A 26,939-nucleotide genomic window follows, 5' to 3' on the forward strand; every position below is an offset into this window, starting at 1 on the left:
TGATAATCGGCATTTACAACATCTTCAGCTCAGGCCCTAAAGGATACACACTGTGACCATGTCGTAGCTTCCTACACACCTGAGCCAGGTAAACAAATGCTGCAGAACTGTGATTAGCTGGCACAGGTGCACTGGGAGTTTAGCTAGAAGTCTGTACTGGAAGCTCTGGAGAATTATAACTGATGTTTTCTGCACCTGCATATTCAGAGAAAGGCAATGTGGAAGAAGAGGAAGAGAGAGAGGCCATTAGGGTGAGAGAGAGAGAGAGTGGTTGTGCATTGCATGTACATTGTTGTGCAAAGTTTGTGACTCTGAGAAAAAGACAATGGAAGAGGAACTCTAGTATATTTTAGTGAAGAGAAGTACTGGTGTGTTTAAGATGGTTTCAGAAGTATAAGGGCAGAATGCAAAAAATAGGGAGAATGAACAGCTGTGAAGAGGGTGTACTGATTAATAGCTACCAGTCTGAAGAACGACTCCTGATTTATAACTCTCCCTTTGTCTTCTTACTGACCCCATGACCCATGTGATGTCTGTAACCCTTAAAACAAATTGGTACTGAAAACATATGGGATTACTCAAATTAGAAAATTTTAGTACAGATCAGTAAGATGTAATCTAAAACCAAGGAGGAAATGAAAAACATAGAATACAGCATGAATCAGGGTACAAGTGATAAGAAGTGTTTATGTGTTTGGCCATTCTGCCTACCCAGATGTATGCTTCCCCCCACCCCCACCCTATCCTGTCTCGCCCCTTTGTGCTCTTTTGTTTTCATTGATTAGACACTGATGCGGTTTTGTTTTCTCTCCCGCTACAGATCACCAAGCAGCAGCTACAGACCACCAAGGATCGCTTTGAGTCTTTCCTTAAAGGAGACACTCAGATTGTGGCAGATGAGGCCTTCATCAATGCAGTTCAGAGCTACTATGAGGTACTGTCCAGCTGTCACTGCAAATGCGGTGCTTCAGAACAGCAAATCAGTTTTTCAAAATAGCCAACTATCATTTTCTTTCCAATTATAGTGCTATTTGAGTTGAAATTTAACCTGTTTTAATGTTTTAAACCAAAGTTTGCTCTTTCAGTAGAGCAGCATAAAAACACAGACTGTATCATCAGTCTGATAATGAAATTTTCTGAATTCTCTTTTAATCTAAAATGCACAACCAGTGTACAAATGAATCAGTGCACACAAACCCTTATTATAAACCTTTGATTACAACATTGTTATGCAAAAATATATACAACATGAAACACCGCTGTTAATCAAAATGATAACATCTATATTTTTAAGAGTATTATGTTTGAAACTTTATCTCATGTCACATTTGTCTTAACAGAGAACATTTTGGTAATGGCATGTCTTTGCCTAAGTAAATTAAGATTAAGATGGGAGCACTAAACAGCCCTCAAGGGATATATGAAAGGTTCAAAGCAAAAACACATACACACACATAGTGGGGAAATTTCTAAGCTAATGGCCTCACTGATAAAGTATTGTTGTGGTAAAGTCACTATGTCATTCAGTTCTGTTGCTATGATTGGGACCTCTGAGGATGCTAATTAGCTTGTGGCACTAAATACAGGGCAGACTGATAGAAGGAGGCTTGGGGGCCACCTATTCCAGCTTTTGCTTAAAAGATGAAGAGGCTGCCTCACCTCTCCCAACACTAAGGACATTAGGAAGAGGAGAAAATTAAATATGAAACATGTAAGGTGAAAATAATACCAACAACAACAATACTAATAAATGAATAATATGAGATATAAGAAAATGCACATACATATTCAATGAATGGGATGTAGACTACTTTGAGAAGGCCAAAGGCTTTGCCCATATATGTTGTATATACATCAGAATAATGTATATAATGATCGGTGAAGAAAATCCTAGTGTCTTCAAAGTGAAAATTAGTTTATTACAACAATCTCAGTAAAGTAAACTTGAATTAATTTGAACTGATTAGTATTTTGATAATAATCCATTATGAATAATTTATAGAATAATAGCATAATAAAAAATGTAAAAACATTATTATTTAAATACTTGACAACATTCTGTCTTAGTTATTGTTTGAATAAACAAATAAAAATTAAATCAAAATTCTTTTTTAAAATACAAGTAACTGCAATAGATAGAATGCAACCAAAACTGTAGTAGCATGGCATCACTGGCTTGACTGTAGATTGATGCTTATTTCGGGAGGCTTCATCGAAGCATCCACTGTGGTATCAGTGAAGATACTGCAGAATGAACCTAGACAGACTTTTCACTAACCAGCAACAAGCACAGTGATCCTAACAGATCCATATTTTTACTTCACCATCATTCACAATATGTGCCTCATAGGTTGTATAGTTCTACCATGGGATTCATTTGGCTTTGGCATGATCAGTTTTGCAAGTCTGGAGCAAGGAACAACAGCTGTCAAACAGCTGCACCAGATCTTCCAACTGTAGGAAAGCAGCATAGTCATATTTCACTCACACCACCATAAAACTTTGAGATAAATATGAGACAAAGGTAGGTAAGACGGTGGGGCTGGCAGCTGAAGCTAGAGCATGGGGAGCTGGAGCTGGAGGGTGCGAAGGTGGGTTGGAGGTAAGAATCCAGGATCTTTTCACCATACTCAGCTAATACCTGGACCAGAGAACAAATCACACCACGCTTCTTTTCCTGTCTGGTTTCACTAGGAAATGATAGCCTGAATAATTCAGAGAGAGATGGAACATTTGTGGCCTTATAAATGCACCATTCCTTCTAGCACTGGCCCATCATTTCAGGGCTGTGAAATTTTAAAGTTTCCATTTCTTCCTGTGGCTGTAATGACTTTGCTATATTATTGCTATATCACTATAGACAGAGGTTCATCCATCAAATTGTAGAATTAAAGCAAAGCACTGAGACACAATTTCTACAAGCAGGTTGATGGTTTCATTATGCATATTACACATTGACTCATGTATGTCTCTGTATTTTACCTTCTTATAAAGGCCGATGTTTACATGCAAATAGAGTGCCTTGACATTCTTTTTCTCAGATAATAACATCAGTACAGTGTAATATACCACTAGTTTTGTTCTACATTAACAAGGCAACTAAGCAAGCCTAGTATCACTAGACTGCTATCCACTGCATTGTATTTTTCACAAGTGTCAACTTTGTCATAAGCATCAATAGTATGACAGTCGAACTTCTTGAAAAAGTCTAAAGAAGGCATAGGCAGTTTGGCAATTCAAGTGGTCTTCTATGTCCTTCTGATGAAAAAACACCTCAGTGTTTGCATACAGCAAAATATAAGTCCACTTTTTTCTTTACAATTGATAGTTATAGACATATCTTTGAGCCTCTAGTAAGACTCGACTTGCACATTCATCCATCAAGACACAAATAAGACAGGGACCAAGACTCTGTTGGTCCCTGTCAGTTCTGGCACCCAGGTGGCTCACCACTTCACTGAGACACTGAGTTCTTAAATATGCAATAAAAACTGCTGTCTTCTTCAGGATTTAGTCTGATAGTATTCATGAAACTAACCTAAAAATTATAATTTTTCCAGAATGGGCTTGACTGCAGTGCCTGACTTTGAGAAATTATCAACATGTTAAAACGAGATTGATCTTTCATGTTACATATATACCTGTTAGCCTTTAGATAACATCCTTTATAGCCTTTAGATAGTTAGCCTTTAGATAACATCCTTCCACTAGGTAACGTAGAAATCAAACTTGGATATAGTCCATCAGTATAACTATTTGTCTAATTACATAATTAATGAGAGAACAACTATTACTCTTCACAGGCAGCAAAGATATTTATCTTCTCTACTAACCACTTTATGTCTAGCGTTAACTTGGCTAGATACCAAACTAGATAACAGCTTTAAGAGGCAGTGGTAACTCAGTGGTTAAGCTACTTGACTAGTAATCAGAAGGTTGCCAGTTTATGTCCCACCACTGCTAGGTTGCCACTGTTGGACCCCTGAGTGAGGCCCTTAACCCTCAGTTGCTCAACTTAATCATATAAACATTTATAGCATTTAGCTGATGCTTTTATCCAAAGTGACTTTGTAAATATAAATGTTTTAAGAACTCAAACTAAATTTCAAGACTTAGTCAGTCACTCAGTGAAAATGCTTTTAGGCCAGCAAAAAGGCTAAAATATAGTAACACTTTATATTTTAAAATTGGGTGGCTCTCAGTTAAATATAACAAATTTTGATTATTAATGAAACAATTACTGTTTGTCACAAAGGTTAACATTAAGATATCAGCTTATAAATTTGACCACATTCCATTCACATTAAGAACCATACTTTGGACATGTGACTTGCAGGTGTTTCTCAAAAGTGACCGTGTGGCTAAGATGGTCCAGACTGGGGGTTTCTCAGCTGTGGATTTTCGTGAAGTCTTCAAACGTCACATCGAGAAGCGCGTCCGCAGCCTGCCTGAGATTGATGGTCTGAGCAAGGAGACAGTGCTAAGCTCCTGGATGGCCAAGTTTGACACCATCTACCGAGGAGATGAAGACCCTCGTAAGGCCCAGCAGCGCATGACAGCCAGTGCTGCCTCTGAGCTCATCCTCAGCAAGGACCAGCTCTATGAGATGTTCCAGCAGATCCTTGGCATCAAAAAATTTGAGCACCAGCTACTGTACCAGGCCTGCCAGGTGAGGGCACTCTTACTAGCACACCACATGGTTCGGAGAATGATAGGTTAGTAAAGCAGTGTAGGGACATTTTGAAGTGTCTTCTTTTACTTTGAAGGGCTGCCAAAGCACATTGCTGCTAATTTATTTCTTCCTGCTTTTCTTGACATCTCAACTTTTCCATTGCAGTTTTGTGCACTGTGCTTAATTCTGATACTAATAAAAGATAGATTCACCAAAGTCAAACAAGCTGAAAAGATTCTCTGGTGTGTTCTGGTGTGTTCACAAGAAGAATATGCCTGGTTGTGTCTGAGTTCATAGCTCATTAGTTCTCCAAAGAACAAGTTTTACAGCATGTGAAGTGAGATCTGTGAATAATAAGCACACTGTTGCTAATGTGTCTTCCAAGACCATGATTAGGAGCCTTGTCATGAGGTGATTAAGCAAGAAGCAGAGAGAAATTTACATTTCTTCATCACATTAATGCATCTGAAGGTCCTCATCTCCCTTACATATACTTATAAAAATCATAGATGATTGCTTGGTTTTGCTTGTCACCAGCTACAGGAACACTCATTGATATAAGCTAAAACTGAAAGTCTAAATACCTTTCCAGTGGATTTATAACTTTTCCATTAGTTTTGTCAAACCTGATTTTATGTGCAATTTGCCACTCAATTCTAATTTCACCACTCTCTTTTGTAGCTCATTTTTCTTCTAGTGATAAAGGTCTTGTATGTCTTTAAATATGTTCCCTCCCTTTGTCTTTCTCTCTCCCTATACTGTTCTTTGTACTTTTCTTGTTTAGACCTCTGGGTCAAGAATTAGCATACAGTCTGCGCACTAACATCTCCCAAAAATCCACTCTATGATAGAACAAAAGTTACAGAGCATCATGATTTAGCACTTTAGAGCTTAGTCACTGCTCTGATATAATGCTTCTGTTATGATTGCACGCACACACAAGGAAGATGATCCAATAGCAAGAGGTTTTATTTGGGAAATCGAACAGATCATACGGGTCAGGCAGGTATTCGTAGTCAGGTTGGTTCAAGGTTGATAACAAGGGGCAGAGTCTGGGGGGTGTCCAGGGGACAGGCAGGAGATGAGGTCTGAAACACAGGCAGGAGTCGAAAACCAGGAAGACAAGACTGAACCGCTTGGTACTCAACATATTGGCAATACTTCGCAACAAGAGTGTGAGGGAGAAGAGCATAAGTAAATGAGCAGTGATGAGGGAACAGTGAGGTGTGTGCTAGTATTCTGGCAAACCAGATCGGAGGCGTGTGTGGGAAGAGGTAGGCGTGCCAGTGCGGGGATGAGCATGATTCCTGGCATTCGTAACAGTGACTCAGTTTTAAGACTTGTTAATAAGAAACTACTATGAATTATTCAGAAAGTACATAGAAACAAATATATAGTTAAGCAGGTAATGAATAAGTGCCAGCAACCACAGATGGCCCTTTGGATGTTACTTTCATTATAGTAAACTGTCCTCCATTTGCAGAAACAGCTAAATAAAGCTAAACACAGAATTTAACAAAGCAACAAAATAATTTCAGGGAAACAAGTTAGCACATGTACTTAATTTGCCCCAATCCTAACATTCCCATAGTGCCTTGAGCATAACAATGATTCATTTCCCAAACAAAAAAGGCTCTGCCTTTTAAAGTAACCAGTGTGTATTAATCATAAATACATTATAAATACATTAATCCCTCTATGAAACCTAGGTCTTGGGAAGTGAGTTTGTGTAGGCCATCAAATGGATAGTGAATACATTAAAGTCTCTATGAAATTCCAGTCACTATGTAACATTACAACATTCTTCCACCTTTGAAATGGTCTATCTTCTACACCTGTTCACCTTATCACCCCTGAAATTTTCTTGGTCAGAGTTTAGTTGGAATTTGTTGTGACAGGCGAAGTGTATCTCAGAAGACATTATTTGTAAAGGTCATTCTGGTATAAAAAGGGACAAGTGTGAATCCTTCTTTCCCTTGAAGACTACAAAGACTTTCCTACATGAGATAACTTGGTAAGCGTGGCACACCAGAGAAGCCAGAGGCATTTTGTTGAGTCTGCAAAGAGATCAGTGGGAATTTGTGGCCGATGCCCAGGGGTGTCCTTGTCATCTGTGTTTTCGTGCTTAGATACAGGAAGCAGGAGACAATAGAGGCCTATTTTTGCCCCCCATCATGCCAAGCAGGCAGACATCAGGAGTGAGTCAGAGGCTTAGCTCCCCTCATCGCTCTGACAGCCAGCAACTACAAAAGCATTTCTGATTATAAAGCCATCTTGTATCAGCAATCTTGTTGTTTGGTCCATTAGTAGGCTTGTTTTAAAAAATCAACCCTAAAATGGTTTCTTTCTAAAGTTCCTTGGTATGTTCTGTGTGCCAAGAGAACCAGAGTTAGACTCACCACCAATATAAATATGAATTAGTAATGTGTTCAACTAGTTTGAAAACAAAGATTCACTGCACTGGAAATACTAAGTCAGATACCCAAAGCCCATTTGTATGCTGGATATCCAACACCTTTATTTCAGAACAGCCTCTTTTAGTTGGTTCCCAGCAGCAAATAACTTGCTAATTAAATTACATCAATGTTTGGGATAATTGAGATGGGAAATAAAGCTTGAAATGAATGGAGCTGTTGGCAAACCTCACTCTGTATCCAAAAACCCAGAAACTGAACTCATATATTTAGTTGGGCCACCCTTGATTCAATAACCGTTCCCTATCACTCACATCACTTCAATGAAAGCAAGTAAATACACATCAAATGGTCCTCTCCACATCAAACTGAGCATGTTTAGCTATGGCAAACGAGAAGCGGCCTGCACACACACTCTTTTCTCTTTGGTCCTGTGGGTGGAGTCTGCCGTGAGGGTCTCAAGGCTACGCGTAGGAGGTCTTTTCTCTTTGCCTGCCAATAGTTGCCTCGTACACCACCTGGAGTGTGTTTAATGAAAACACAATCACACGTAATTGGCAGAAATTGTTTGCAGCTACACACTCACAGTCAGAGCAGCTGCACTGTTGTCTGCCTGCATGCACGCTCACACACATGCTCACCCTGTCATGGATAAAAACAAATGGCCCATCATCTCACATTACACAGCTCCTCACCTGGAATTTCTGTTTGAGAATCCCAAAGAGATAGTAAAGTCGGCTCTGGGTATATCAGCATCCAATCTTCCAAATGTACATTTGCTGAGTCACTGAATTTATAATGATAGCCCACCTGCACAGTTAATGAGGCAACCAAAATCTTTGTCTGCAAATCAAACATTTCAGTATTCACATCAGCAAACACTTTTTATAGTGTGTCCCAAAGCTAGAGCTCTTGTATGGAAATTCTTGATGAATTGTAATGCCCAGCTACTCAACATGACGTTTTTGGGTTTTTTTTCTTTTTGATGAAAAAAAGAAACTACTGTTTGCATATGCCATTGCATCAGCAGTTTCTCTTCTGTGGAGACATTTCAGAGGGATATTTTGATGAAAATGTTTAGAGATAATTCTGTTATTTAATGATGAATATTCACATGTACTTAAATATAATGAATATGCATATATCCTTTAATAAATTAGCTTTAAAGGTTAGAGAGGACCTGCGGCATAACACAAGAGGGAGGGGTAAGTCCTGTTGCCATGTTGAGTTAAATTATTGCTTTGCTTTAATAATCAAGGAGTGTAAACATCATTACTCTTATTAGAATCTCAATGGGCTTGGTGATAATCAAAACACTGGCATGTGAACTAATATAAAGGGACTTATATAGCAGATGGCAAACCCCAAAACAGAAATGAACAGCCTTTGAATCTCAAGCACTGTCAGTGTATTATGTGCTGTAATACTCTGTGAGTCTGTATAGTTAGTTGTTGTGTGGCTCTGATCCTCTGAGCATTATGTGGTGGTGGACGGCTGTTGTTATCGAGTAAATCAGCCTGTTCACACTCATCTCCGTACAGTCATAAATATTTCCCCTCACGGATTCACTTTGGAACACACCTCTCTCTCCAGCCCTCTTCTGCTGATTGAATTAGTTACCATCCAGCAACAGAGAAGAACAGAGACCATGTCAATTTTTTACTGTATGTGATTATAATTTTTTACTGTATGTGCTGCCGGACATTAGTAGAGAACAAACTGATCTTTGAGCAGGTGAGAGGTGCTTTGTATTGGGGTGCAGTGGTTCCTCAGTAGATGGATCGACATGATGGACAGTAGAAATGACATTGTGTATGTGTGTGGGAGAGAGAAATATAGTGAGAAACCGGAACAGAATCAATGCAGATAGAGAGAGAAATGGGGGAGGGGGGTTATGCAGCTGGCTACCAGAGCTGAATATATACTCTACTAAATAGCATCTCACAGAGAATCAGCAGGGTTACATCACACACTCACAAGAATACATGCACGCACACACATGCACACATACTATACATAGTCACTAATCAAATGACCTTGTGCTGAATTCTTTATTCAGTCTGTCTATGTTCTTTATAATGGAGCAGGATGGTGAGTCTGTCAGTGATTTGCTGTAGATGGAGGGCTACTGGATACTGCTGACTTAATTATGAAAGTACAAGCCATTAGTGACTTAAGGACTCTCTCATTCTTTTTCTCACTCTTTTTTGTTCTTTCTCTCCCTTTCTCTTTTCTTCCTCCTCATATTAACTACAGAATCAATACTGTCATATCCTTATTTTTCCTCTTTATCTCTCTCTCTTACTCTGCTGCATTCTCCATAGTTCATATGTATGCCACACAAGATTACACTTGAAGAACATGCATCTAGAAGATTTTAACTTTGTCACCACAGTATGGTGGCTCTCTTTACCTCTCGATCACGCCAACATTTTGGGAGAGACAACGGAAGAGGAAATTGGGTTGAAGGCTTGACAGTTCCTTCTTCAGATTTTGTTCTGTTGTCTCTGTCCTGCTGTCAGCAAACCTAGATATGGATTAATTATTAATGCACAGGGGCCTCTCTGCCCATGTTACCATGTGGATGAATCTAGGTTAACAGCTGCCAGTAGCAAACTGCTTAGAAATGTGCACTGATCATTGGTGTGCCAGGTCATGCAGACATCAACAAAGCACCGAACATTAAGAGCTCTGAGGTATTTCACACACACTGGGTCTTCAGACCTGCTGTGACTGCAGGTAGTTGTGCAACAACTGTTCCTATAAACCCCTGCTGCTTGGAGTGGCTGAAAAGGCCAAGCGAACACCCTAATGATTTCTGTGCTCAATGTGAGTATACATAAGGCTATAACATGGCTGGGGTGTATTGTTCCTGGAGTATACCTATCAAAAGGACTGCTGTTTGTTTGAGGCTGGTGGAGCTAGCAATGGCTCCTCCCATCGAGCTGTAGGAAGAGAGGAGACACAGAACTTCAGAAAGTGCACCCCACCCTTGTTGCTTGATTAGGTCCTTGATCAAGTTGTGGAGATCAAGTTAATCAAACAGTGGTGAAGTGTCGTTGTAAAAAAGGTCTATTTTGGAATGGTAATGAGAGCTCAGCATGTAGTGCAGAGCTGTCTTGATCTCACCTACTAACCAAACTATAACAAGTGTTTATGACCTAGATGAGACCACTGCTGGAACCTTTGCCAGGTATTGAATGTCTTCAAATTTTTTTTACTTCTAGCAGCTGTTGGTGCTGGTTGATGTGCAGAGTTTGGCCCAAAAAGGCACGGGCAAGCACAGTTATAGGTGATGCCTGTGAGTCCTGAATTGTGATATGAGATTCCAAGAATACATTCTGAAGCTTTGGCTGGGTTTGCTGCAAGTGCTGCCTCCTGTTTAACAGAGCCTACCCACCCACTCAAAATCAGCGCTGTCTTTTCCTTTCCTGGAACCCTAGCCACACCCACCAACGCTGGGGTTTCCTGTTGTGTCATGCTTGTCGTGCCATGCTTCAACCGATCAGAGCCGCGGGAGGGCAGTCCACGGAGGCGAGGCTCTAGGGACACAGCCCTGCTCTGCCCCCCTCTGGTGGTGGGAATTCCTGTGCCACGGTGACTGTTGTCACAGCAAGGGTTGCCGTGGCGCTGTAGCCCCCTGGAGGCTGTGTAGGCGAGAGCAAGAAAAGTGGCACAGACAGGAAGCGACAGATGAGTGGGTGGGAGGGATGCGCTAGATATCACAGTACACTCAGATGAACTCACAGTGAGGGCGTGTGTGCCTGATGGCAGCTGCGCGCTCGCTCCTCCTCCGCCTTATTTACATGCAAGCTCATGTTCAACACATGCATCTGAGCAAACAGGAACACACACAGCCAAAAAGTCAACAATGCAAAGGAAAGGGTTTTGGTCTCAGAACTCAGGGTGCTTGCGTGCTTTCATTGTGGGTGATTTCTGTTTGTTAGGGTTATTAAAAATAACACTACAAACATGAAGGGAAAGTTTAGCATTTATGTAAGAAGAAATAACAAAATTCACCAGAATGAAAATTTGTCATTTTATATAGGCATTGTGGTTGACAGGATTAAAGTTGCAGATAGTGGTATGCAGAAAGCACAGATGCAGTTCATTACCTTAAATGATTAAGGCTCAAGAAGAACACAAAGCATTTCTTGCTCCTGCAAGACTTTTATTGACCTTAGGCTTTCTTTCTGGTGTAAAATCTATTGTTTTTCCCTAATCCTTGTACATTAAAATTGATTTTTGTGAAAAGCCTCATGCTAAATACATTATGTCTACAAAACCAGTTTTATTGCTTTATATTTAAGTTAAATGTGGTGCTTTCAAAATTCTGAACTTAATACTGTTTGTCTTAAAAACATCACCAGTATTCCTAGTATTTGCAGTATTGCTTAGAATAGACTATTAATTGTATCACTGTTTGTTAAAAAAAAATGTGTTTTAGGATAGTTTCAAAATGAATGGTTAATTTGACTGTGTTTTAGTAAATTAAAAACTATTAGTTTTAGTTTTAGGAAAGTGATGAATAGTTTTAGGAAATTCACGTGGCATTAAATGTATTTAAGCAATTTAAAGTTGCTCTTTTGATCTGACCTAATTATGTTATAATGAGCAGGCCTAATTATGTTATAAATTAAATCAATTAAAATAAATGCCCTTTCATCTTTGTCAGGAAACCTCCACTATCAAGTTTTTTAAGTGAAGAATGACCTTTGGTTCTGTTTTATAAATGGCTGTTTTTTTATTAATTTAAATTTCAGTAGATTGGTTGACCAATTATATGAAATAATTTTTGAAAAGTGGTGCCAACACTAACATTTTGTTTGTTTGTGTGTGTGTGTGTGTGTGTGTGTGTGTGTGTGTGTGTGTGTGTGTGTGTGTGTGTGTGTGTGTGTGTGTGTGTGCGCATCTGTATGCATGTGTGTGATTTGTAGTTGGATAATCTGGATGAGCAAGCTGCTCAAATCAGGAGAGAACTTGATGGGCGCCTTCAGATGGCTGATCAGATTGCCAGGGTGAGTTTGCTTTTCTGATCAGTCACACACCCCACACATCATTTTTAGAAATGATAGTAGCAACTTGGAAATAACTAATATTGACAATTTAAAGTTGTTAGAAGCACAGTAGAGGTTGATATTAATTGTTCTGGTCTTTGCATGGAAATTGCTTCATAAAATTACTAATGCTAAAAGTAAGCTCTATTCTAAACAAAATCTGTATTTTAGTTATTTCTATGACTTACATCTAGGCTTATAAGGTTGCATTGTGTCTGATGTAATAGCCATACAATAATCATACCTGTTTCTGTCTTTGAATTAGTTGCATGTTCATATTAACTTATTTTTTTTCCTGCTTTATTTTTTAACAACAGGCTGGCAAGTTCCCCAAGTTTGTGTCTAAGGAGATGGAGGCCATGTACATTGAGGAACTGAAGTCATCAGTGAACCAGCTGATGGCCAACTTGGAGAGCATGCCTGTGTCCAAGGGGGGTGAGTTCAAACTGCAGAAGCTGAAGAGAGGACACAACACCTCCATCATCGACATGGGCCAGGAGGACGAGAACCAGCTGTCCAAGTCAGATGTGGTCCTGTCCTTCACCCTTGAGGTACAGTAAAGCTAACTATTGAACAATATTTCAGCATGTCTCTGATATGTTTCCCCTATCCCAAATGTAGTCAGTTAGCCAAGATAGACATGTCTGATGTTTCCTTAGTTTTGCACTTGAGCTATAAGACTAATGTAGCTAACAAGTAATTGAAGTATAACTTACCTTTTTCATGAATACATGCCTAAAAATAAGTCTTTACAATTAAAATCTTTGTAATTGTAAAAAAAATAAGTCTTTGTAATTACAGTGTCTTAGAAATACTCAGGACTGAGTTAGGATTTATGAGCAAGCCAAGGATTTTTCATATAGGTTGCTAAAATTAGTTGACTGACAGAAAATTTGGTGGTTTTTAAAAACCCTGCAACAACGCTGTACTTATTTGCAACTGCTTTTAGGACACCAATTATGACATCAATTTATACCAAATTTACACCAAATCTGCAGTAAATCGGTTTGTTAAAAATAAAATTGGAATGTTATGAAAAAGGAACCTTTAACATGCCCCACCTTTAACATATTATTATCTTTGACAAGTGAATGGCATCTATTCAGAGGGGTCATCCATTTACCATGTAGAGAGCCCTTTTAGAGCATTGTCACTGTGTGTCACTGTCACCTTTTAAAAGAAATATTGCATTACTCATTGCCTAAAAAGCCACTTTTCTGCTTAATAGAACTTATTTATCAATGCGAATGAACAGCTAAATATGTTTTTAATGTTTTTCCCATAAAATAAATAAACATTGGTGATTTTTCACATGAATAAAGGAACATTGTTGAAGATCATTTTTTTTGTATATGTATGTGTACAGAATACACTGGCATGTGTATTGTGCTATATTTAAGAGCATCATTTTTTAATTTATGCAGAATGTCTTCTGCAAGTTTGTTTCACTTAATTTGGAAGTCAAGAAGTGCCTACTTGCGATGGAGAATCTGAGATTCTGAGAAAGTGATAGATTTAGCAGTGCTAGCAGCTTCAGTGTTAGTTAGTTTTCCTCACTTGAAATTGCAGACACACTGCACTGTGAGCAGACAAGGAAGTTGTATATTAAAAGGAGTAATACTGCACTTTTGATGGATGATCTTGGAGAAGATTGAAGGCCCCAAAGAGCTCTTTCCACTAAAGTTTCTGCTATAATTACAGTGCTTGGCACTAGCTTGTTCCGTAGGCTGTTCATTATAACATTGCAGTTATTTCAGCACCTAGCAAAACAGTGGTTTATGGATTTGAGAAGCAGGTTTGAGTCATGGGCGTCTTTTTAGTGTTAGTGCTTGGACTTTACAGGTGCTGGGGGTATGAGGATTGAGAGGTTTTTGTGGCACTGCTTTCAGCACTGACGTGAAAAATGTGTTCAGTGAGATGCTGGAGATGCTGGAGTGAGGAGCTCATGAAAAGAACACTGGATAAAAAACATGGTTCTCACTCCCAAAACACAATCCCCAAACAGAAATAAGCAAGCTTAAGTGTCATCAGCCTAAAACCTATTATACTGTTATTGCACTGCTGAACAAGATACTAATCCACAAAGAATCAGATAAATGCTCTCACTTTAGCACTATAGCTTTACAGATGTTAGAACCAGGTTGATTTTCCATAACTTTTATGAAGATGTTCTAATAGGACTTCAGAGAGAGACATCCTAAAGAACTAGTTCATGAGCCAATCTGTTAATGAACCATGGCTTTATTAACCTTCTTATGGCTTGTGTGAAGGCTGAACAAACTAGGATGGACTAGTAAAACTATTTGGACAAGTTGGAATAACTGCAGTATGGACAGAGTTTGGTGAAATACTGAGACAGAAACCATTTTAAGGGTCTCTAACAGCTCACTGAATATTATTAAGTGTTATAAGTGATTTGGTAAAATGCTCAATATGGTCTTCCTGTGTAGGTGGTAATCATGGAGGTGCAAGGGCTCAAGTCTCTGGCCCCAAACCGTATTGTGTACTGTACCATGGAGGTGGAGGGAGGAGAAAAGCTACAGACTGACCAGGCTGAGGCCTCAAAGCCAACGTAAGACTCATTTACTCTCATCTGGATCTTCTCTTCATCCCACCATGACATTTACCATCAAATAGTTTTTTAAGAAAATGTAGGTAGTTCATTTATTTTCAGCCTCTGATTTGAAACTGAAACTGATTCCATCCTTGTTTTATTATAGACAATCGCTTAGCTGGTCATGGGGCTTAAGAATACATTTAAAATGCATCATCCAACATGGAATATAGATAAAGTACTTTGAAAAATAATAAACCAAGGGCATTATGAAAACAATAGGTATTTGGAAAACATGCCTTTTGGAAACATGCCACACAGTTGTGGTTTACTGGGCTGCTAATCTCAGACTAGAGGTGAGTGAACAACATGGTAGTTCTGCTTCAAGTGCTGTGTGTTCCAACCTGTACTAGTGTGGACACACAGAGGCAAAGGCACTGGGGAGGAGCACATGATTTAGAGCTATTTTTGGACACCTATTCCGTCACTGGATCAGGTGCCAATTTATAACGAACTAAAGAGGGGGAGGGTAAAGAGGAGGGCGCGAGAGAGAGCGAAAGCGAGAGGAAGAATGAAAGGGAGCTCTGTTTCCCCTCACGAGTGCAGTCAGCTGTGGAGAAACTGATTAGAAATGGGGAGTGAAGGAAAGAGAGTGAAAAAAGAGAGTGAGAAAGAAAAAGAAGGAAAGAGAGTGTGAATGAATGGGAAAATGCGAGAGTGAATAAGAGAGAGCCTCCAGCAGTCAGCAAGCAAGAATAATGACATACCACAAGAATTAGCTAGATCCATCATCACACGCACATAGTTTCACATACACAACCATCTTACTGGTTCATACACCAGCCCAAACCAACACACACACACACACACAGACACACACACACTACCAAATCCGAGGATCTTGTACCTAAGGGATGTTGTATGTAATTTCTCTCTGCCTGTTCCTGGATGCACAAGGTCACCTTTATGGTCTGCTTTCACTGATGGCAAAACCCAGCATGAGACTTCGCCAAGGACACCCTGTCCTCTGCACCTCCCATTCTCTCTCCCCTTCCCCTGAGGAGGATGGGAGCACAGGCAGAACTTACATCTCTCTTTATATACAGCCTCCCGCTTTGCAATAACTACCAGAATCAGTTAGGCAGAGCTAAACGGAATGTTATTCCATAAGCTGTTTGTGTCTGGTGCACACGAGGTGATGAACGATGCATGACATAGTGCAGTGTCAGCACCCCTAGCTCTGTTGGAAAGCTAACTGCCTCATCACCATAACAGCCAAGCACACTGGACCAGAAAGGAGCTCTCTGAGCAGCTGCAGCCAGGAGTCATTCATTTCCATAGACTCCACTGATTTAGCACAGGGCTTGCCACCTTGCAAAGCACCCAGTTGCATCCCAGATGGGGTGCCTATTATTTTAGCATGACTGAGGTTCTTAGAATTTAGTGGCTCTGTCTTCTCTGTTGTGTTCTGCATCAGTTCTGTTTTAGTCCCATTGTACCACTTTATAGCTGTCTAAACACAAACATTCTTTGATCTTTTAATTTTATGCCTGAGTTTTGTTGGCCTGTAAGTGTTGTGGACTTTCCCAGCTGAGTGATGCATGTAGTTAGAAAGGAACATGGAAATATTGTCTTTACAAACACACCCCATCGCCCCCCAGTCTAAATCTGTCACTCTGCTACCCTCATACTGCTCAGAGAAATCTTTCCCTGCACACAGATAAAACACCTCACAATATACACACATGCACATACATTCGCTCCCTCACACACACTCACTTAGTCTCATTTGACTGCTGCCTCTGACACGTGCAGCCTGTTTCCACGGCAGCAGATGTCACGTGTTTCTTTCTTTACTAGGCCAGGCCAGTCTCCTATTGAGGCTATGGATGTGTTGGGCGTGGCTCTGGTGGGTGATTGTTAGCAGGAACACATTACATATCTGAGAACATCACAAATGTTTCCATTCCATTGGTTTCAGGAGTAATATAACAGATGATTAGTTTATGTTTGTCCGAAGGAACTCACTCACACCGGGATTTTATATTTTAACACTCTGTGATTGTTAGTTTGACTTAATGTCTTACATCATACATGAATATGTTTCTGTAGGAAACATTTAAAAAACCTGCATTTCACTCTATTGCTTTCATTATACATCAAATGAAATTTTCTGAAGCTTTTGTATATCTCACTAGGTCTTCAAAGGACTATACCTTTTGGTGTGGCCTGCGCTTTGTCTCCTCTCTCCATTTCTGACATGGTTTTCTTCATTGCAGTATCTCACATGCGCATTAAGTGTAAGAGATGATGCAAAGTGGAGATTGGAGCCATGCGCTGAGGCGACGCCCAACTGCTGCTTATTGTTTTCCTCCTTTTGCGGCTTCTTCACTCAGGATAAGCATGGATATCAGAGGAGGAGGAGCGAGCATGTAGAACGGAAATATCAGAGGAGAGCACATAGGGAGAGACCAACAGGGGGGATGTGTCTGTCAGAGAAGGAGAGTGGGAGAGAGGCAGACGCTGTTGAAAATGGATAGACTTTAGAATTTATGAAGTGAAATAAATATCAGTGAAATAAATAGCTGACCCTCGAATTTTGACCCCACCCAGGGATGAGTGCTAAAAGATTTTGTGAACTGTGCACTTTAAAGATGCCCATTTGCAATTTCTTTTTATATTACAATGGCTAATGTGATTATTGTGTGTGTGTGTGTGTGTGTGTGTGTGTGTGTGTGTGTGTGTGTGTGTGTGTTTGTCTGTCACAGATGGGGGACTCAAGGAGACTTCACTACAACACACCCTTTGCCTGCAGTCAAAGTCAAACTGTTCACTGAGAGTACCGGAGTGCTGGCCCTGGAGGACAAGGAGCTGGGCAGGGTATGCATCACGTGGTGCTGCTACGGCAACAGTGCACAGTCTCATCATTCTCTCAGCCTGGGCTTTGCACCACAATAGAATGGAGCATAACTTATATGGGTACTGGAATCTCTCTCCTGTCATCATGTCACAGAGAAGGTAAAGACATGACACAGGTTTATATGCAGCTGGATGCAAATATTTTTCTTTAATCATTTATCGGAAATTATTAGAGATATTTTTAACAAAAAAGCTCAGTTGATATTATTTAAAATACATTATGCAAAACTATGACAAATACCATTTCTAGCCTCTTGAGAAATTCTTGTAAAATCTGAAGAGCCTATTCACACACCATCTCATAAAATAAAGTGTTATCACTTAAAGACCAAAAGATGATGTTGATTCAATAAGTACAATCCTATATACATTACTATCTCTACTGCTAGTGCTATGTCTTTGAAGGAATCCAGTTTGAAAAAAAAATAATTTCTAGCTCTTCATATCACTGTCACAGAGGCTTAGTGAAGTAGATTGAGGCCAAATTGTTCTCCAGAGTGCCAAAATCATCAGTTCATAGAGGAAGTTGTGGATTTTTGGATCCTGTTTGATGGCAGCCAGCAGTCTACTTTGACTTTTAGCCACAGCATATAATAGTTTCTTAATCCCGGTCTCTGAATACCCCTGCCCTCTCTTATGGCCATTTTAATCTCCTGATGGGCTTGGTAATTAGCTGATGAGCTGAGTCAGGTGTGTGAGAGCAGGGAGTGATCTAAAATGTGCAGAGCATGCTCACTCCAGAATCAGGACTGAGAAATTCTAATAAATATTTTTGGCTTTCTGTTTATTTTGGTTTGTTTCGTGTGTGTGTGTGTGTGTGTGTGTGTGTGTGTGTGTGTGTGTGTACTTTATACAGTATGACCAATCTCAGACATTCCAGATGAATTCTCTGTTAGGGCCATGATAAATCAAGTCATTCATATGGTGTAACAAATCATTTTGTTTAAAACAGTACTTTAAAAGTTCTTTAAACATGCATCATAGATTCACCTATGTGCTAAAATATATTGCATGGTATATTGAAATAACAATTTTTTGCAGTATAATCACAGTCTTGTAGTTCTGCTCAAACCTTGAAACCCTAACTGGAAGTTTATGACTAAACTGGTTATTCTGTACTGATAAACAGCAAGAGCCTACAGAGACTAGTTTACAAGCATTTCAGCAGTAATGGTTGGGTTCCTGTAGCTTCTTTTGCTTTTAGAAAGCAATAGGAAAAATAAAACTGTTTTGTCAAAGAAGAAAAACGTGCCGCGCTGTCCATTTGCTGACTTCAGTTGTTTTTTTTTTTATGGTTCCTGCTGACACACATTTAAGAGAAAGGCCTGTCTCAGACCTTTAACCTCCCTGTGGAGCAGCAAGTCCACTTCAACCTTTAAGTCTACATTCTGTTGTGACATTTAAATACCCCTGCCCCCACATGACAGCCACAAGAGGAAATAACTTTGTTGCTGTTGGTGCATGTAAACTTTTATGTGTAATCAATATTTCACAGTAACAATGCTTGAAGAAGGTTCATGAGTCAACAGTTTACGATTATATTTTCATAGTCATGACAAAAAATAATTGTCATTGCAAATATGACAAACAAATACACTACACATGCTTTATAAATATTCAGTATCAACCACTTTTGCCTTTGCAAATTCATTGACATGCTGTGAGGTAAATGTATTGCTGAACCTTGAAAAGATTGTTCCTTGTGAACTTTGACCTTTTAGAAAAAAAGAAAAATTTGAAAATAACAAAATAAATATGCCAGTTTAGCAGTTGGGGGGGGGGGGGGGGGGAGAGGGGTAAAGTTACACAGAGAGAGGGAGAGGGAGAAAGCAAGAGATAGAGAGAGGCAGAGAGAGAGAGAGAGAGAGAGAGAGAGAGAAAGAGAGAGAGAGAACATGCAAAAGAGATTATCTCCACTCTGATCAGGTTCCAGTGAAGCAGCAACACATTCAGGCTTTCTGTGCTCAGGGGAGATGAGAAAAAATGAATTGAGTGTTGAGAATTTCTCCAAAAATACTCCCTGGCAAAACAATATATGCCTATTAGCTCCAAGCTACACCCAAGGTTATTCTCCCTCATACCTCACCTGCTTATCCTTCTTGTGGCACTACATGTGTGAGAGAAGGTTGGACAAAATGTGATAACTGAATGGTGGGAGAGGTCTTCTTTCATTCCAGTACATCTTTCTGGTTTGAGTGTTCAAAATTCCAAGTCATAGTAATAATCGTCCTCTCTGATTGGTTGGTTAGGTTGTACTTCATCCAACCCCAAACAGTCCCAAGCAATCAGAGCTGCATAAGATGACTGTGACCAAGGCCTGTCCTGACCAAGACCTGAAGATCAAACTTGCTGTTCGCATGGACAAGCCTCAGAACATGAAGGCTTGTGGGTAAGGCAGGACCTGCTGTCTTGTATGGCTTTTTCCCCAACCAGTTTTTACTCTTTTTCAGGGTTGTTTCTGAAAATGATCAAAAACCCAGTGTAACTCATAACTGTAATTCTAAAAAATTCTAAAGATACTATGGCTTTTTTACCACCCAGAGCACAACTACACAGCAGGTAGATCAGAATGATTTAACATCTCACAGTTCATGCTATTATACTCCTTATCACTTTTCATAGTCATAACCTTTTAGTGAACTAGAATACAGAGGACTGCTTTTGTACTCTTTGCATTATGTTTTGAAATGGTATTATAGTTCTTTGGACCGACACACAGACCGGCCTCTGTTTGACTGGCTAGGTATTTGTGGGCGTTTGGGAAAAATGTCTGGAAACGCTGGAAGAAGCGATTCTTTGTTCTGGTTCAGGTAAGACAGCATAAATCTGAATTTCAGGCCATGTGAGTAGAGACATGGAAAAACAACACAGAGAAAATGATAAAAGATAAAGAGCAAACATATGACATACAACTTATTATAAGGTAATAAGGTTTTTAAAAAGCACCGTCAGTCTAAACCACAGTCTCAAACTATAGAGTTTGACATATATCTTGTGTATAGATATACAGCTGTGACCAGTGTTTGTGTGTGATTTTTTGCTGCAGGTGAGCCAGTACACATTTGCCATGTGCAGCTATCGGGAGAAAAAGTCAGAGCCACAGGAGCTACTGCAGCTAGATGGATATACTGTGGATTACACTGACCCACAGCCTGGTAGACACACACACCCACATCCACACACACAAACACAAACACACACACACACACACACACACACACACACACACACACACACATAGACACACACACTGCTTAAGTAACTACTTATAAGATAATATCCAAAAAACTTCTAAGGAACTGATTTTTTCAGGTTTGTGCAACTGTGTATTAACATTCTGAGAAGATTGGTTGTGTATCTTAATAGAGATTTGAAATATTCTCTGTAATGTTGTTTTCATGGTAAAGGTTGATGTTTTTTGTGGAATTATTGAAGATAGCATTTATTCAATGTTTAAGTAATCTGATTTTGCTTGTCATGTATGTAGGTTTGGATGGAGGACGTGCTTTTTTTAATGCGGTGAAGGAGGGCGACACTGTGATCTTCGCCAGCGATGATGAGCAGGACCGCATCCTGTGGGTGCAGGCCATGTATCGGGCCACCGGCCAATCACATAAACCTGTCCCACCCACCCAGGTCCAGAAACTCAATTCCAAGGGTGGAGCTTCGGCACAGATGGATGCGCCCATCTCTCAGTTCTGTAAGTTAGCACATTAGCAATGCATACACTCATTCACACACTGTAGTGTATTATAGTGCAATTAATTTATACATCCGATGTCAAAAACCAGTACAAGCTCCCAAACTGTAAGGGAAATCTATTTACTTCAAGACAGAGTGGGACTTCAGTATGAACTAAGATAAACTAATTTAAGAAATATAATTATTGAGTAATAGGTTATAGCAAGAGTTTCCAGTCTTATCTGTAAAGGGCCAGTGTGGCAGTAGGAGCATGTGACACCTCATGCAACTAATTAGGTGTTTAAGCAGAGATCCATTAATAAAATAAGTGAAATCAAGTGCACTCCTGTTTGGATAGAATGAAAACTTACAGCCCTTTACAGAAAGAACAGACACGCCTCAGTTATGGACTATGCTAAACTTCAGCTATAACCAGTTACTTTGCAACGTCTCAGCATCATCAGTAAGTCACATGGACACACAAATTCTCACACTATAACACACAGTTGTCATGATGACACCCTAAAATTCTGTGCTTTACTGTCTTTGCATAGTGAACATTTGTGTAATGAGTATTAAAAGTCTATTACACAGTTACTTTTAATACATACTTTAGGTTGGTTTGCAAGTTAAAATTTTAACCAAGTCAGTTTCTTTAAAGTGTTGTTCATGAAGCAAGTGCAGAGAACTGAAAAATGTCATTTTCAAGTGCATGAATGTTTACATAACAGTGAAGAAATATGGCTGTACGAACCATTAAAAATATGGTGTCTCAATGATCAAAGCTCTGGTCAACATTGCAAAACTAATAATCTTACTTATACAGCAGCTTGCACTCTTAGCAGACTGCAGTGGTAGCAAAAGGAAGGTAAGAGTGTGTAGAGTGGAGCAGCATCTGTTAATTTTAATGTACCTTTCTCTGTCTTATTCTCACGCTTTAACTTCTGTGCTAGGTTTTATCCTCCCCACCAAAAATGTGAAAAGATGGAGCCACTTTCAGAATGTAGACTCTATGTGCTCTTAATATTTTAAAGAGATCCATAGTTTTTATGTAGTTTCAAGAATTATGTAATAATTACTCATTTTTAGAAAAGTGTGACTCTGTTTTACCCTTATTCAGATTTTTTTCCCCAAAAGTGGATTATGAGATGTTTCTTTTATTTAACTGTTTTTCCTTGTCTATATCATAAATGAACTCTCTGAGGACCTAAATGATGTTAAATAATAGTTTTCAACAAGTATGCCCTCTTGATTTACTTCCATCTTGACTGTAGTAATCTGAAAGCTGCTCTATCTTTGAAATTCTGAACATAAAGTTTTGTATAAATATATAAATTAGCATTTCTTTGATCTCTAAATATCATTCATAGAATTGTAATTCAAAAAATATGTTATCATTAGGATTGTAATTAAGCTCTCAGGTTTACATTATAATCTGTTCCTCAATTAGGCAAAAGGGACTTTTCAAAGAGCTCACTCAATTACGTTACTTTAGAGTATCTAAACAAAATAGATCCTGCTATTCCGAACCAAATCCATGTTTTTGGTGTGCATCTTTTATCCTCAGCATCTTTCCAGAGCAATTTTTGTCAGAAAACTTATTTTGGAAGCTCCTGAAATATAAATATCTTTGTCTTTTTCTTGTAAGACCATGCCACTTTTGAAATCAGTAACATCTAAAGAAAGGTTTGTTTCAAGGTAGCGCAGCATGTGAAAATAGTGTTTTTGTCCTTTCTATAAATAAACTCACAGTTTATGAAATATGGTTCAGCAAAAAAATATCTCCCAGAAATACTTAAAAGCACAGATTCTTTGTTGTTTCTCCATTGATTTATTTGTCCAGTATGTAAATGTTTCTTGTGGTCAGTTGATTCTTTAAGAAGTTCAGCTAATGCCATTCAACTTCTTCACTGTAACACAGAACCTTCTTCTCCCCTCTGAAACATTATTACACAGTGTAAATGTTTCACACACCCACTGCAGTTGATTTTACCAGATTCTAGTATACTATGAAGGTTCTGAAAATGTTGCTGTAAGGAGAAGTTAACACAGGATTAAATTCTGCTTGAATCATTTTTAAATGGCTGACCATATAAATCAGAACGTACACAACATCATAACTGTGGTTGAAGATAATGAGCCTTACAGATTCTTGATTTGCAATTTTCTTAATGTTTTCAAATTTACCTCAGAAAAGTATGATGTTTAATGGACAGCTATAAAGCTGTCATTATTTACTAGCGCTTTTTACTAATACAGTGCCTTCATAGAATCACAGAATAGAATTCATAGAATTCATAGAATTTTACTTGCAGCCACTGGCATTACATAGACAATTTACTACTATTCCAAAAGAAGATCTAAAGGTAAGTGCCAGTATTATTACAGTATTAGGCAGTATTAATACAGTATTAGTATTTGACTTGAGTATCTTTTTTAGATACTATAGATACTGTAACTGTTAATAATTCAGTACATTAATATAAAATGTAGGACTGAGAATCCTGTTAAAAACAACTGCAGCAGAATGTTGAGTTCAAGTAATATAAGACACCAAACATTATTTATCTCCCCATCTTTTTCTTCTCTTTCCTCTTTCTTTGTCTCTCTTTCTGTTTCTCTTTGACTTTCTCTCTCTCTCTCTCTCTCTCTCTCTCTCTCTGTCTTTCTCTCTTAGTCACTCTTTCTCTCTCTCTGTCTTTCTCTGACATTGTCCCACGCCAGCCCAAACTACACTATCATGTTGGAACAGGTCGTTGTTTTTGCATTGTGTTCTTCTTCTTTCATGCTTTGCTTGTACCCTTCTTCAGTCGTCCAGCTGTAGTGGGGGTTCAGGGTTTTCGTGTCTGCTTTTTTCCTTCAGCCTTGTTGCTAGTCTTTATGTTATTCTGGTTTGTCCCTTCTTACCCTGCTGTCTTCTAGCTGGACTTAAGGGTAAGTGCTTCCCTGTTAGCTAGCACCAGTCAGATAATCATACAACCATTATCTGACAAATGCAATGTGCTTTTTTACTCTCTGTTCCCTCTTCATCTTTTTTTCCTCTTGAATCTCGCTTTTCATTCCTTAGTCCAAAGTAAAAAAAAAATTTTGTCTATTTAATTTATTGAATGTAGGTTTAAAATATAAACTTCCATCCAGTTTAGGATGCATGAATTTTTAAATTGTCTCTTCTTATCATAAAGCTCAGTTATTATGATTGATTTATTTGCATAATTGCCTTCTCTGTAAATAATATCACTGGCATGAGAAAACCCCTCAGAGTAAAGATGAAAGATAGACTCAATTATTAAATATTTTCTGCTCCATAACTTTATGGTATCCAAACAAGACAAAGCCTGTCTTAAATGTTATCCAATAATCTGATCTGATCACTTTTATAGATACATGGAAAAGATGCCTGACCTGAGAATATTTAAGTTTTGGTAAACAAACATTAAAATAGACATTAGAAAAACAAAGAAAAATACAGTTTGTAGTAATTGTGATGAGGTAGAACTTTAAAAATCTGAAAAAGATCTGAAAAAAAAAAATCAAAATCAATAAAACGGAACTTTTAAGTTACCCAAAATTTATTAAAACATTCTATAAAATTTACCCTAATATTCTATCTTTGAACAGAATTTAACAAAGATTTAATTTTCATATACTGAATTACATTTTTACTGATTAATTTATAATTGGTGAAGCCAGCTGAATCTGAAATACTTTACTCTTGAGGGTTCAGTTGCCTTTAGCCTGCTTTCTTTATTTTTGCCTTTGGTTCACACGAGTTGGCAAATATGTAAGTGGAGTATTCTGAATGCCAATGCCAAGGAATAGGTGTTGCCATCCTTCCTTACCATGAAATACTCCCAAATTTGTATTTGATATTTGATTTATCAGATTCTGCAGGCCTGTTTTGAATAGCTGCTAGGCCCAGCATAGCACCTTTAGCAGCGAGACTTCATTTTGAATTTGTTTTTTGATTGCCCATATATTGCTTGATTAGGTGAGCTCTCAAGTGTCACATTGTCCATTTAGATGGTGGCAAATTGGCAGAATTTTTTCTGGATTTTTTTTTTCTTTTTTGTTTTTGTTATTCCCAGTTTTCCTGAAGAATGAATGACCCACTTTTAGCCTCTGTTGGCTTCATGCTAATCCCATGTACTTGCACCAGAACTGTAATGCTAACCCGTTAGCGTGCCCCCATGGTGGCTTGCTTGCTAGTGTGCTCAGCCATTTTTGTGAACACACTAAAAAATTCTCAAGTATTGTCAACTTGCAAATGCCAATAGAAAATAATTGTTGCAAATAGTTAGTCTTTATTGGAAAATATGTTAACAATCATTTCCTTGCATGACATTGGATAGCATAGAGACTTCCTGCATGTAATTCTAGATAATCATAGAGCATTTACATACATTTAGCCTATGTTCAAAGACAATTATGTAAATCAATGTTCTAATTGCTTTCCTCTATAATAATTTTTAAAAATAATTAATAATGGAATTGAGGTATGTTAGTATATTTACATTACCAATTTATACATTGTAACCTGAAGACTGCTCAGCTGAAAAATAGTTTATTTCACAATAACATTGTTAAAAGGACAGTCACCCCTTTTCATTCCTGCTACGAAGTGCCCCTTTCAAGCCCACCAACCTCGCTGTTCTTATTGTGCTCCTTTTTTCATTTCTTTACTCTCTCTCTCTCTCTCTCTCTCTCTCTCTCTCTCTCTCTCTCTCTCTCTCTCTTTCTCTCTCTGTTACTGGCCCACTTTTCAGACCAGACTTTTAAACTTATTTTTCTTACCCCAGTGCACCACAACCCCTATTTTATTCATTTTGTATCTGTATTCAAAATATGTGATTGTGTAATATGTTTTGTCTGTGTTTTTGTCATGAGACTCCCATTACTTTGTGTTAAATCCTTCATTCTCTCTCCCCTGTTTCTTGCCATAAAGGAGTATTTGTCATCTATCTCTTCATTGCTACTTCTTTGAATAATTCTGGCCCAGTATTTATTCCCTTCATTTTGGTCCTCATTACGCAATTCAATATTTTTTATTCTGCTTAACCCCCCCCCCCCCCCCCCCCATGTGAATTTAAAATGCAATTCATAGACTAGCTAAATTTAAAAGGCAAAACTTAACTACAAGACATACTTTTCATAGTCTTGTCTTCTCTCTATGTAAAAACCTGTTGGATTGTTCTGTCATGGCTTCTTTGCCACTTTCATAACCATTTCTGCCTGTTTGTGTATCAGAAAACACATGATGAGCTGTCACTCACACCTAAGCTCAAAGAGACTGCACACATTTTATTCTGTGTGTTTTCTCTCATCAGTACACAACCATTAGTTCATTTGTTTGGATTCTATCATTCACTTCTAATAATTAAGTAATTATTTAGCAGTGAGGCAAGGAGTTGCACTTAATAGTTATTTGGATAGCATTTTTATGGTAGTTTTATTAATGCTTTTTCTTCACCCACCCCACCCCACCCCCCCAAAAGGAAATCATTCATAAACCTCTAATTTCATAAATGACTAAGACTAATTTTGTGCAATTATATACAAAGAGCATTATAAAAAAATAATATTTATGCTGTGTATTTGAAAATAAAAAAGGGAACAGTTGCTGTCTTTGTTAAGCAAAGCAATAA

The 26,939-nt window shown here is 38.5% G+C and overlaps 1 protein-coding gene across 12 annotated transcripts in view; it reads left to right on the forward strand.

The window, feature by feature from the left end:
• The window catches only part of cadpsb (Ca2+-dependent activator protein for secretion b), a 65,574-nt gene that overhangs the window by 14,732 nt on the left and 23,903 nt on the right, over positions 1 to 26,939 (forward strand). For all 12 annotated transcript variants that reach the window (XR_014124482.1, XM_081717275.1, XM_081717276.1 and 9 more), the window contains exons 2-11: positions 821 to 934; positions 4,337 to 4,669; positions 12,024 to 12,104; positions 12,461 to 12,694; positions 14,594 to 14,715; positions 17,466 to 17,577; positions 19,866 to 20,005; positions 20,360 to 20,426; positions 20,663 to 20,771; positions 21,104 to 21,316. Coding sequence is in view for 11 of the 12 variants with exons in the window: in XM_081717275.1 (XP_081573401.1) it covers positions 821 to 934; positions 4,337 to 4,669; positions 12,024 to 12,104; positions 12,461 to 12,694; positions 14,594 to 14,715; positions 17,466 to 17,577; positions 19,866 to 20,005; positions 20,360 to 20,426; positions 20,663 to 20,771; positions 21,104 to 21,316 (1,525 nt within the window). In the remaining variant the exon portion in view is untranslated. The remainder of the gene's footprint in view (positions 1 to 820; positions 935 to 4,336; positions 4,670 to 12,023; positions 12,105 to 12,460; positions 12,695 to 14,593; positions 14,716 to 17,465; positions 17,578 to 19,865; positions 20,006 to 20,359; positions 20,427 to 20,662; positions 20,772 to 21,103; positions 21,317 to 26,939) is intronic.

The sequence above is a fragment of the Electrophorus electricus genome, chromosome 7 (assembly GCF_041902795.1).
Source record: "Electrophorus electricus isolate QZ-2024a chromosome 7, ASM4190279v1, whole genome shotgun sequence".
In the NCBI taxonomy this organism is placed as follows: Eukaryota; Metazoa; Chordata; class Actinopteri; order Gymnotiformes; family Gymnotidae; genus Electrophorus; species Electrophorus electricus.